Source organism: Symphodus melops, assembly GCF_947650265.1.
Source record: "Symphodus melops genome assembly, chromosome: 6".
NCBI lineage: Eukaryota > Metazoa > Chordata > Actinopteri > Labriformes > Labridae > Symphodus > Symphodus melops.
Window position 1 is genome coordinate 8,641,593 of NC_136696.1, and position 12,294 is coordinate 8,653,886.

Consider the following 12,294-nt stretch of genomic DNA (forward strand, 5'->3'; position numbering starts at 1 on the left):
CAGGACACACATCATGTCGGGCTTTATTTCATTTGCAGTGCGAGGTGATGGTGAGTTGTGATGCTTCCATATGTGCCTGCTCTCAATCGCTGCTCCGGATATCCCGTCGCAGGCAATCCAACCAGGAATCGTTACTATCACACCTTTCATGTTTCCATGTCTGGGAAGCTTTGACTCGATTGGAAGCAGTACAATTATTGTTGTGACACCAAAGACTTGAGGATTCTTAAGACAAAAACAATTGAATAAAACAAGCCTTGACTTGGGCCACAAGCCCAAAATAGGTTAAAGCAATTGAGTTAAGTCAGTAAAAATCTGGGGATGATTCTCACATTTCCTCATCTCAGCCAGATGTTTTTAGTTTGGTTTATTAGTGTATAATCTTGTTTCAGATTTGGCAGTTGTCCTCACCCACTCATCCTCCTCTGCTCCGTCTCCTTCTCCGGACCTCTCTGTGCTGACTGAATCTGCTTTGTTGGCCAAAACCTTATCCGTCCACGATGCGCCGGCCTTTTCATCTCCAGCAAAGTTACACCTGGTCACTGTGCCGCCGTCTACTTTGGATAAAGAGACTGGCAGCACCAACATGAGAAAGGAAAACGAGTTTATTTTGAAATTTTGAAAGAGCAGACTGCACAAACTGCTTACACATCTTTCTCTCCTTCACTTACAGTGATGAAACCACTGAGGAAGCTTGATGAAACAAAAATCCATCCACTTGTCTGCAAGTTTTTTCTTTTTTTCAAATGCTGAGAAGATTTGTTCTGTTCACTAAAACCTGAAATAATCCACATATCAAGGTTGTCTTTGTTATCCCTGTGAGAGGGCAATTTGTCTTTCTTGCACTAAAAACAATAGTTTTAGAAGATGCGGGCTATAAGTGGGCTGGTATAAATACTTCTTCAATGACAACTATTTGTTTTTAGATTTTGCTGCTGCAATTTGAGACCCTACCGGCTGTAAAGCTGGTGTGACGGGGGGGACAACTTGTTATGGAGAATCAAGAGGTGATATTTAAGTCCCTTGAGGGCCAAATCACTTCCATCCAGTCCAATCATTAAGTGTACTTAATATCAAAGGGCTGGATAAGACTTCTGAACACAAGCATGCCTGTTTGTCTATTCCTCCTGAGGTTTCTTATGAAACCTTGCAAGAGACAGAAAAAAATAAATTCCAGTTGAACTCCCCTCCAGTGCAATGGGAGTCAACACAAGGACACGCTTTATCAGTGCAAAGCCATTAAACCTAAAAGACCTCTTGGCTTTATAAAGCAAGCCTTTCTTATGCAGTCAGGAAACAAATGGAATAAATCTTCCACTGTTAACAAAGATCCAAAGCAGTGCTTCTTTAAAAAGTGGACGAATCTAAATGGTAGAAACAGGATGGATAACACAAACGTACATATGAAGGGGCCGTTTCCTCTGGTCTTCAGTCGAACATCCTGCCCTGTTTCCAGCTCCGTCTTGTCCATCTCGGACTCCGGGTACCAGAAGGCCACAGTCCCACTGGGTCGGTGCTTGTCAGTTATCTTTACCAGCTCGGCTTTGTTCACTATCGCTGACAGCTGCTCCTCGGACAAACGGTCTGACTGCCCTTTAGCTTCCACCTCTAGGTGAACAAAAAAAAGAAAAGCGTGTAAGCCAATGAAATTAAGATGCATCATGAGTTTCAGAAAAACTGACATCTAAGAGCTTTTGTGAAAAATAGCCCAAATTTAAACAAGAGCTCAGACATGGGGATCAGGTTACTTTTATCAGTGGAGTCTACATGCAATTGATCATCTTTTCTTTTGAGTTTTTATTAACCTTATATTTGCCTTAACATTACATTCAAACCTTGAATTCCCCTCAGGATCAATAAAGTATCCATCTATCTATAGGAGCACTCCACTTTTTAATAAAGTCAGTACATTAGTACGCTCTTCTCTATCGACATACCTCCAATCCCCTCAAGATTGCAAAAAGGAGTCAAGCGCAAGCAGTGGGCAACGCTTTCTGTGTTTGGGTTGCAATTGCTGTGTTTGATTGCTAATGTTAGCGTACTTTCGTTAGCTCGTAGCTTCACAGTGCATGTCAATTTACACGGAATGACCTGTGATCTCAAAACGCTTATGTTTTTTTTTTAAATATTTTATTTTATTTTTTTCTTTAGTAGGACAGAATAAACAAAACAAAACAACAACACCAGAATAATAATAATAATAATAAAAAAAATATATATAACAAAAACAAAACAATAACAGCACATTTGGGTGGAGTTATGCCATATACGTCACAAAATATTCAGTCAAGGAGGAGCATTTATAGAATGTGGATACAGGATAGCAGCAAGCATAATAGTTGTTAGGGTTAAGTTTTATCTAGCATCATCAGAAAAGGTTTCCACATCTTTAAGAAATAGCAATGAGAGTTTGATCTGCTGGCACGCATCTGTTCCATCTTAGCAGCAGAAAGCATCTCATTAAGCCACCTTTTGAAGCATGGAGATGTTGGAGACTTCCAATTCAACAATATCATTTTTTTTGCAACCACCATGCCGGTGCTTAGGGCTTGTTTTTGATGGGATGGAAGAGATTTTGTCTTGTCAGAGCAGCCAAATATTGCTAAAAGACAGTCCGGTTGAATGATTGTTTGATACTGTTGGGAAAACCAGGAAAATATGTCAGACCAGAATTGACCAAGCACTGAACACTGCCAGAACAGATGAGCTAGTGAACCTTCTGCAGTACCACACCTGTCGCACTGAGAGGAGATTGATTCAAATATCTTGCTCAACTTTACTTTAGAATAATGCAACCTATGAATGACTTTAAATTGAATTACTCTGTATCTGGAATTGATTGAACAGGACTTTATACTGGATAACCCTTCCTCCCACAGTTCATTCGATAGTGGACCTCCAAGTTCCTCAGCCCAAGCCTCCCTGAGATGACTGGTGCTGACTGGTTGCGTAAAAGCAGAAAGGAAGCGACAGATCAGATGTTTGGAGTTTGGGGGAGACAAAAGTAAATCATTAAAATAGTGGCTTTTTGGCTTGAAGGGGAATTCTGAGATGTACTTGTGTATAAAATGTCTAACTTCGGGCGGCAGTAGCTCAGTCTGTAGGGACTTGGGTTGGGAACCGGAGGGTCGCCGGTTCAAGTCCCGGCACGGACCAAGTCCCGAAACTGGTCTGGTAGCTGGAGAGGTGCCAGTCCATTTCCTGAGCACTGCCGAGGTGCCCCTGAGCAAGGCACCGAACCCCAAAAACTGCTCTGGAGCGCCCGCTGTGGGCAGCAACCTCACTCTGAGACCTCTCCATTAATGCAGAGTGTAAACCGAATTTCCCCTCGCGGGATTAATAAAGTATATAAAAAATAAAATAAAAAAATAACTTGGAGGTACCGGTAGAAATGTGATTGAGGAAGGCTGGATTTGGTTTGCAGCTGAGGAAAGGAGGCAAACCTATTGTCTATATAAAGATCACCAATACAGCAAAGTCCCTGCTTTCTCCAGTCCAAAAACACTCCATCCATCAGCCCAGGTTTAAACAGATGATTGCATGCTATTGGTGTGTATAATAACATATTAGACAGGCCAATGGACTTTTTCATTTGATTCAAGATCTTAAGGGAATTTCTAAGGACAAAGTTAAAGCCAATTAGATCGTATGAGGGTTGTGTTTTAGAAAAAAGGAGCGCTGGAAGAGAGGTTCCTGTAAAGGATAGCGCTTCAATTTTTAACCAGAGTGGAGAGTTAGCTGGCCAGTCATGTTCAGTTAGGCCCCGACGCCAAAAGGTTAGAACCCTTGCATTAGCAGCCCAATAGTAATGTTGAAATACGGGAAGGCCGAGGCCGCCATTGTTTACATCCTTCTGTAAGTGAGATGTAGAAATGCGAGAAGGTTTATTTGCCCAAATAAAAGACAGAATAATTGAATCAAGCTGCTTGAAGAAAGACAGTGGCAACATAACAGGAAGATTTTGGAAGAGATATAAAAATCTCGGAAGCACAACCATTTTTATTGCATTGATGCGACCGATCATGGAGAGGGGAAGCAATTTCCATTCTCTCATATTAACTTTTAATCCTTCTACCATGTCAATTTCAGTAACATTTTAGGATTTCTGGGGATTTTTAGTCCAAGATAATTTATGTGTGAAGTCATTAATTTAAATGGCAAAGATCTCAAGAGGGCAGGATTCACGTTATCTTTCAGAGGCATAAATTCACTTTTGCTCCAGTTGATTGTGTATCCTGAAAGCACACCAAATGAATCAATGATGTTTAGAAGGTTAGGAACAGAAGCTGCAGGGTCAGATAAACAGATTAACAAATCATCAGCATATAGATTAACAAGGCACTCAACATTTCCAAATTTTACACCATGAATACCTGGATGACTCCTTATGCCTATTGCAAGAGGTTCTAAGGCTATATCAAAAAGGAGGGGAGAAAGGGGGTCACCCTGCCTTACGCCTCGCTGTAAATTAAAGGGCTGAGATTTATCCAGATTAGTGAGAATTGAAGAGACAGGGTTAGAGTAAATTATTTTAACCCACTCAATAAGCTTCTCCCCAAACCCAAATTGTTTTAATGCCTCAAACATGAAAGGCCATTCAATTTGATCAAAAGCCTTTTGGGCATCGAGAGATATGATAGCAGCCTGTATATTCTTATCATGGTTTGAGTACATCGTATTTAGAAGTAGACGAACATTACTGAATGAAAATCTTCCAGGGATAAATCCAGTCTGGTCCAGATGAATGACTTTTGATATGCGTTTACCTATTTTTGTTGCTAGAACTTTTGTGATAACCTTTTGGTCGTGGTTGAGGAGAGCAATGGGCCTGTAGCCAGCAGGGTCAGTCTCCTCTTTTCCTTTCTTCAAGAGTACACAGATGTTTGCCTCATAGAGAGAGCTAGGAAGTCTCTTGTTTTTAACTGAGTCGTTCACCATCCTCAACATGAGCGGGATTATTTTAGCTTTAAACACCTTATAAAACTCACCAGCAAACCCATGTGGGCCCGCAGCTTTTCCAGAGGGAAAAGCCTGGATGGCGTCTTGGAGGTCTGCCTCCGTTATAGGGGTGTCAATGTCGTCCCTGGAGGCTTCATCTAGTTGAGGAATATTTAAAGTAGCAAAAAAGTTTGAATAGTCTGCTTCGGTAGCCTTAACTTTACAAGAGTATAATTCCTCATAGAAATCTCGGAAGCGATTGTTAATTTCCTTTGGGTGAGTTAACAGATTACCTGATTATTCCCAAGTTCAAAATTTTTCTGTTTGAGTTTTAATAAGAGATGACTTACTCGTTTACTGACGATGGTATTATACTCATATTTCAGCTTCAAAATCTTATTGTAATCTGACTGCAAAAGGGAGGTTCTATAGGACTCTTCTAAAGTTGAAAGCATTTTTTCTATTTCAACAAGTCAACAATTAAGTTTACGTTTTTTAAATGACTCAAATGAAAGAATATGTCCTCTTAGTACCGCCTTAAATGTCTCCCATAGTATAGAGTCAGACACCTCCCCAGTATCGTTAGTGGCGATAAAGTCATCAATGCATCCATTTATTTTTTCAACAAAAGAATGATCTTGAAGGAGGAGAGGATTAAAGCGCCAGTTGAACTTTTGTTTAGACAGGATGTTTTTTAACTGAAGCGAGACAGGGCCATGATCGGATATTAAAATGTTATGATAGGTAGAATTTGTAAAGCTGGGTAATAGTTCTGAGGATATTAGGAAGTAGTCAATCCTTGTATACGATTTGTGTACATGAGAATAAAATGAAAAGTCTTTGGTAGTAGGATGCTGTAGGCGCCAGATGTCAACCATGTTCCTTGCCTTGATTAGATCATTAAGAGTTTGCACTGAAGCTGTAGGTGGAGGTTTTGTTGACAGCCTATCCAGCATTGGGTCTAAATAGCAATTAAAATCACCTCCGATTATTATATTGGAGCAAGAAGCTGGTATCATGTCAAAAATTTTAACAAAAAAATCTGGATTATCTGTGTTTGGAGCATAGATATTAAGCATTATTACTGGTAATGAATTTATATGACCTGAGATCATTAGATATCTGCCGTATGGGTCAGCTATCATAGAGTCAAGGCGAAATGGAATATTTTTTCTCAGAAGGATGGCAACACCTCTGGCTTTGCGAGTAAAGGGCGCTTGAAAAACCTGAGATATCCAATTTGCTCTTAGCCTGCGTTGTTCATTTGAACTGACATGCGTTTCTTGAAGGAAAATAACATCTGGTTTTAACGATTTAAGATGAGAGAAGACGCGTCCTCTTTTAATCACATGACCCAGACCCTTCACGTTCCATGAGACTAATGTCAGGTTATTATTAATGCTGCTATGTGCTATACTGTCAGATACCGACACAACTCCTGAGATAAAGACAGTTTGGCAACCACCCAACGTAACTAAAATAACAACAACATACCATACACAAAACAAGGTGCAAAACGGCACCTGTAAATAAACCCGTACACATCTTCCCCATTACTGTGCTTCCCAAATGGAGCACGTAAATCCCTCTTAATTACGGGAACGCTTAAACGCACGTCTAGTGACTAGCTTCCAGAGCAATAGAAAAGAAAAAGGCTAACCTTACTACAAGTTAGCTCAACTCCGCTGCCAGTACATAATTAAACCGAAACAAGACAGCCTTCATGTTTTCATAGAGATATTGCCAGGATAGTGAACAACAACATGACATCACGATGTAATTAACCCCATCTAAACATACATGGATGTTGTCACTTATCTTATGACTTTTTTTAAGTCAGTGTTCAGAAATGTCATTGCCTCACCAGGCGTGGCGAAGACCTTGAACTGGCCGTTGTGCTTAATCCGGAGCCTCGCTGGGAAAAGGAGGCTATGGTCCGCCTTGAGCTCCCGAAGATCAGTCAGGACCTCATTAAACTCTCGTCGTTGTTGCATCACTTCGGGCGTGTAGTCGGGGAAAATAAGCACCTTGTTGCCGTTATATTCCAGTTCTCTCTCCCTTCCCTCTTTTCCTGCTCCGACACCTGCACCTCGATAGCTTCTACCTTTTCCAGCACTTCTGCTTGGGAGCTCTGTACTGCCTGAAGAGTTTGTTCCACTTTGTCAAATCTTTCGTTGATATTTTTCAGGATTTTATCAGAAATCTTCTCCCACATTTGAGGCAAATCGTCAGTCATGTCGTCAGAGTCATTGCTAGCGTTAGCCTTAGCTGAAGCTGAGCGGTGTGTCTCGACGTTTTCACGCTTCTTGGGCATGGTGTCGCAGGAAACACGTTCAGCTCAGGTCCACGGGTGTCAAGAAACTCTTAAGACTTATGGAAGTTTAAAGAAGTCCGTCAACACATTAGTTATAATGTTCGGCTTGGCGGAGCGTCTGGAAACGTGTCTACTCCATGCGCTGCTCACTAGCGCCCCCCCCTCAAAACGCTTATGTGACATTCAAATAAGCAGTGAATGACTTTTCTTTAGTCCTTGAATAAACAAGGTTTTATACACAGGGGAAGAACTTGCCATCCCGTCCACCGGTGTTAACGCTGCGTTCCAGTTGAACTGGGATTCTGGGAAGTGGGAAATTCTGAGTTTCCAGTCGCAAGTGTCAAGTGGAGCGCCCCCTGAAGTCGTAACTGTAACGATCGTGTTTATTAGCTGCTTCCTCCTCTTTTTACGTGAATAAATCAATCACAGCGATAGTATCGTGCAAGTTCTCTCTGTGGACGTGCTGTCATGGCATTTTAGTGCACAAACTATCAGATAGTGCATCGTTATCGCCTGGTATTAGCTAACAAAACGAAGGTACTCCTGAAGGTGTCCATGCTGCTTTTCTGACTTGACACTGGAACACGCTCAACTCGGGTGTGACATCATTCTCAGCTCCAACTTCCGTGGTGAATGGAACGCAGCATAAACACAGCTCTGCCAACGTCAGCAGCCAATTGGGACTTGCCGTTGTCACACCCATTGAAGACAGTCATAACTCAGAGATAATAAAAGAGGATACACTTGATTGCTGCTGTACTTATGTATACAATTTCGCTGAATCTTCCAGTAATGTTCCTGTGGTTTTTTTTTCATGTTTTAAAAATCTAACTTTTATTCTCCTGTTACATATCAAATCTAGCATTTTCTTTTCATCAGCCCTTCACACACTGGACAGTTTGACTTTAAATCTCAGCGTTTATAAGACTTAATTGTGGAGCAGCATTTTGAAAGATTAAAGAGTCTGAGACTCAGACGTTATCAGACTGTTATCAGTCCGCAATTTTTATGGCCGAAACCTTGGACCTTCTGATGTCGCAGACACATGGCAGAAGTATTTACAGTTCTGCAAGGAAATTACAATTACATACATAATGTTGGTAGTGGTAGTTATCGACTCACTGTAGGAGGACAGGAGGAAGCCAGTGTTAACCTTTTTAGTATCACTGAAGTTTGGTTCAATCTCTTTGCCGCTGGCATCAAACTTTCTCTGATGGATGCGGCTGGGCTTGACGTACAGCACAAAGTATCGGGCCTGTTATTGACAGCAAACAAAAGGGAATGAAAATAAAGCAACAATGTCGATGTCCATTAATATTCTGAGTAACAGGTAATGTAGGAAGTGCCAAGGGAAGGGGCTGTGCAGTATGTCAGTGCTGTAAGAAGACGTTTCTGTGGAATTGTTAAATTGTAACTGCAGGACAACAATGTGCATCAAATCTTATCTTATCTTTAAAATGTGGGCAATGTTTAGAACACAGCAGGTTCTACTCAGTTTGATTCTAAATATGTTGCCTTTATAAAGATGAATAACATTCTAAGTACTTTAGGAAAAAATAAAAAAATAATTAAAAAATCTAACCAGACATCTTAGACGAGGAATATGCTGGTTCAACTTTGCCTACTTTACCTTTTGACTGCTGTCATCACTGATTGAATGTCTGGAGATATCGACCAGCTTTCCCTCGAGGAGGACGCCTTGACCACTGTGCAGAAGAATAACATCACATGTCAAAATAAAGCTACTTCCACCTGTAACTGCATCTTGTTGTTGTTGTTGTTTTCATGGGAGCAAACAATGATTGCTGTTCCTTTAAATGGACAGCAGATCAACTTCTTATATTTCTTCTGCATTAGTTTGACTGCTTTGGTTCAACTTCATCCACAGCGTGGTCTGGTAAAAGAGCAGCAGTGTACCATTGTTAAACTTAGTCTGTTTTAGTCTGGTTAAGATCTATTCTGGGTCTGGATGTCCCCCCGATATACACTGCTCAAAAACACAACATCCTAGATCTGAACGAGTGAAGCATTCTTATAAAATAGTTTGTTCTTTACATAGTTGAATGTGCTGACAACAAAATCACAGAAAAATGATCAATGGCAATCAAATGTATTAACCAATGGAGGTCTAGATTTGGATTAACACTCAAAATTAAAGTGGAAAAACAGACTACAGGCAGATCCAACTTTGACGTAATGTCTTTAAAACAAGTCAAAATGAGGCTCAGTAGTGTGTGTGGCCTCCACGTGCCCGCATGACCTCTCTACAACGACTGGGCCTGCTCCTGATGAGGTGGCAGATAGTCTCCGGAGGGATCCATAGCATCAATGCCTTCATCTTGCAGAAACTGCTGACACACTCCAGCCACATGAGGTCTAGCATTGTCCTGCGCCTCCATGCTCTGGACACTACTACTCTGACAGACACAGCAAACCTTCCTGCCACAGCTCGCATTGATGTGCCCTCCTGGATGAGCTGCGCTACCTGAGCCACTTGTGTCGATTGTAGTCTCATGCGAGCACGAGAGTAAAAGCACCGCTAGCATTTAAAAGTAACCAAAACATCAGGCAGAAAGCATCAGAACTGAGAAGTGGTCTGGGGTCACCACCTGCAGAATCACTCCTTTATTGTGGGTGTCTTGCTACTTGCCTATAATCTCCACCTTTTGTCTATTCCATTTGCACAACAGCGTGTGACATTAATTGTCAATCAGTGTTGCTTCCTAAGTGGACATTTTGATTTCACAGAAGTGTGATTGACTTGGAATTACATCGTGTTGTTTAAGTGTTCCCTTTATTTCTTTGAACAGTGTACATGCATCGCTTGTTTATAAATGTCTACTGTTGAAGTAGTACTCACCTGGTGACATATTAAAACCATCCCCTAATTAATAACACTTGTCACTTTAACCCTTTAACTGCCTGCTCGACCAAATGTTTGAGCACATTTTGAGTCACTGTAGTTCAATAAGAGGAGTGTCTAGCTTAACACAAACTGATGTAGCAATTTCTAACATTTCGAGATATGCAAAGCCAAAGAAATCCACCAGAAAGCACTGTGGCTGTAAATGGTTTGCTGGTTGTTAAAGGGATAATGTTGTCAGTTTTAAGCAATGATGACTAATACTATTAATGTGAGTATTGTTCGAAGCAGTATTATTATACACATTTACAAATGACCAACATTGAACCGTCACAACATTCACATACATCACTTAGTGAGCAGCCCAACAGATGTTTTATTGAAAAGTGTGACCACACCCAGAGACAAAAAAAGGCAAATGTCTCCCTATGCGTTCTTTTAAACTAATAGGCTATCAATTTAGAATTAGAATATTAAAATATTAAGGAACAAATGATAAGCCGTTATAAAACCTGTAGGGTGTGCCTATTAAATATTTTTTTTTAGATTTGAATGTGAAAAACAGAATAGGGAAGTCAGAAAGCCCAACATAATCAGAAATGGACATACACGTTTACAGCAGGACGACAATATTTCTCAGAAAGCAAGATTTTAGCCTCCACACTGTTTGTAGTTTTAAGTGGATTAAATGCTGGTTTGGATTCACTTTTTTACCTCAGAGTAAAACTAAAACAAACAACGTCAGACGAATGTTTCACTTTAAACTGCAGCTGCTTGTTTTGACATTTGGGATCATTACAGACGTCAGATTTCTTTTCATTGTCAGAACAGTATAGTCCAAGCAGAGAGCTGAGGTTTGAACTCATCTTAAAACTTGAACAAGCTGAAGTGTCCTAACATCTTACCTTTCATACGTGGAGGGAGAAAACGTGCGCTCACACTTTTCATTATGTACAGGTTTGTTCTGCAATAACGTGTTTTGATAGATTCGGCTCATTTTTAATCAACTTTACTCTGTTTTTCTCCTTTCTCCAAGACTTGTCCTGTTTCCTTTACTTCCTGTTCCGTGCAGCTGCGCGTCAGAGGTGCGTTCGATTTTGAGACAGAACGTGCCGGTGGATTCCTATAAACAAGGATAATAAAGGAATAACTATATCAATTATTATTTACGAAGTCACAATTGTTAGTTTTTAATGTACATTTATGCGACAGAAAGTTAAAATTGAATGTTAGACTATGATAGGCTGTATCCTCCTGCAGATATGTTATAGTTTATTCTTACTGAATCCTCCTCTGCAGGTTATGAAGGTTATGTGAGAGTGGAATTAAGATACAGGGGAACTAACCTTATCGAAACATTGTCTTCTACTGTGAATTTGTACAGGATTATATCTTAGATTTCTGAGGGTTTTTTTTTTTTTTTTTTTTTACATTCAAAACGTATTATAGGCCTTTTTGCATTCTCTAAATGGTATGGCAAACAAAACTGGAGTATTTAAGTTATGAAGGAGAAAAGCTAAGATTTGTTGATTTTTTTTTGTTAGGAAACATTTTATTGGCCCAGAAACATGTCTCAAATCGTGCTGCTTTATTGGATTGGATTACTTCATAAAGACCCACACTCTTCAGTCAGGTTGTTCTTTCAGTGCGTTTACTTTATTATCAGCACAAACTGTCATTTTCATCATTGAAAATGTGCCTTAATGTTTGTAGCTGATTTTGTTTTTTTTAAGAGGAAAAAACTTTGAATATGAAACAAAAAAACTGCATGAATCTAAATCTCTAACAGTTAGTAAACAAAGCCAAATCAGCCAAGCCCTTCTCTTATATTACAGACTTGATTTAGTTTCTGTGTCAACATCAGATTTTGCTTAATTATACATTTTCTTTATTTTATTTGTCCTGTGAGAAACAAACGTCCTCATCATGAAGAGCAGAAGTAGAGGTCCTATTTGTTCGTTCACATATCTGAACCGTTCATAAAGGCCCACACTTGTCCAGATTAGTTTGAACTAATCTAGCTAACATGTTTTCCTTTTATTTTTCATCGCTGTCTGTGTAGCTACTATACACATAATGGTTGACTACACATGATAAAAGGGGGTAGACTGTATGTCTGTCAGCACAGAATCTCCCCTGAAAGAAACTCAGAGAAACATAAACTTTAATTAACTTCAGG

The 12,294-nt window shown here is 40.1% G+C and overlaps 1 protein-coding gene across 1 annotated transcript in view; it reads right to left on the bottom strand.

The window, feature by feature from the left end:
- arpin (actin related protein 2/3 complex inhibitor) overlaps window positions 1-11,222 on the bottom strand; it is a 13,028-nt gene extending 1,806 nt beyond the window's left edge. Inside the window, exons 1-5 of the mRNA XM_079345571.1 lie at window positions 11,021-11,222; window positions 8,883-8,958; window positions 8,375-8,507; window positions 1,402-1,608; window positions 412-572 (exon numbers count right to left, since the gene is read on the bottom strand). Coding sequence (XP_079201697.1) covers window positions 412-572; window positions 1,402-1,608; window positions 8,375-8,507; window positions 8,883-8,958; window positions 11,021-11,112 — 669 coding nt within the window. The 5' untranslated portion in view covers window positions 11,113-11,222. The remainder of the gene's footprint in view (window positions 1-411; window positions 573-1,401; window positions 1,609-8,374; window positions 8,508-8,882; window positions 8,959-11,020) is intronic.
- Window positions 11,223-12,294: the final 1,072 nt, after the last annotated feature.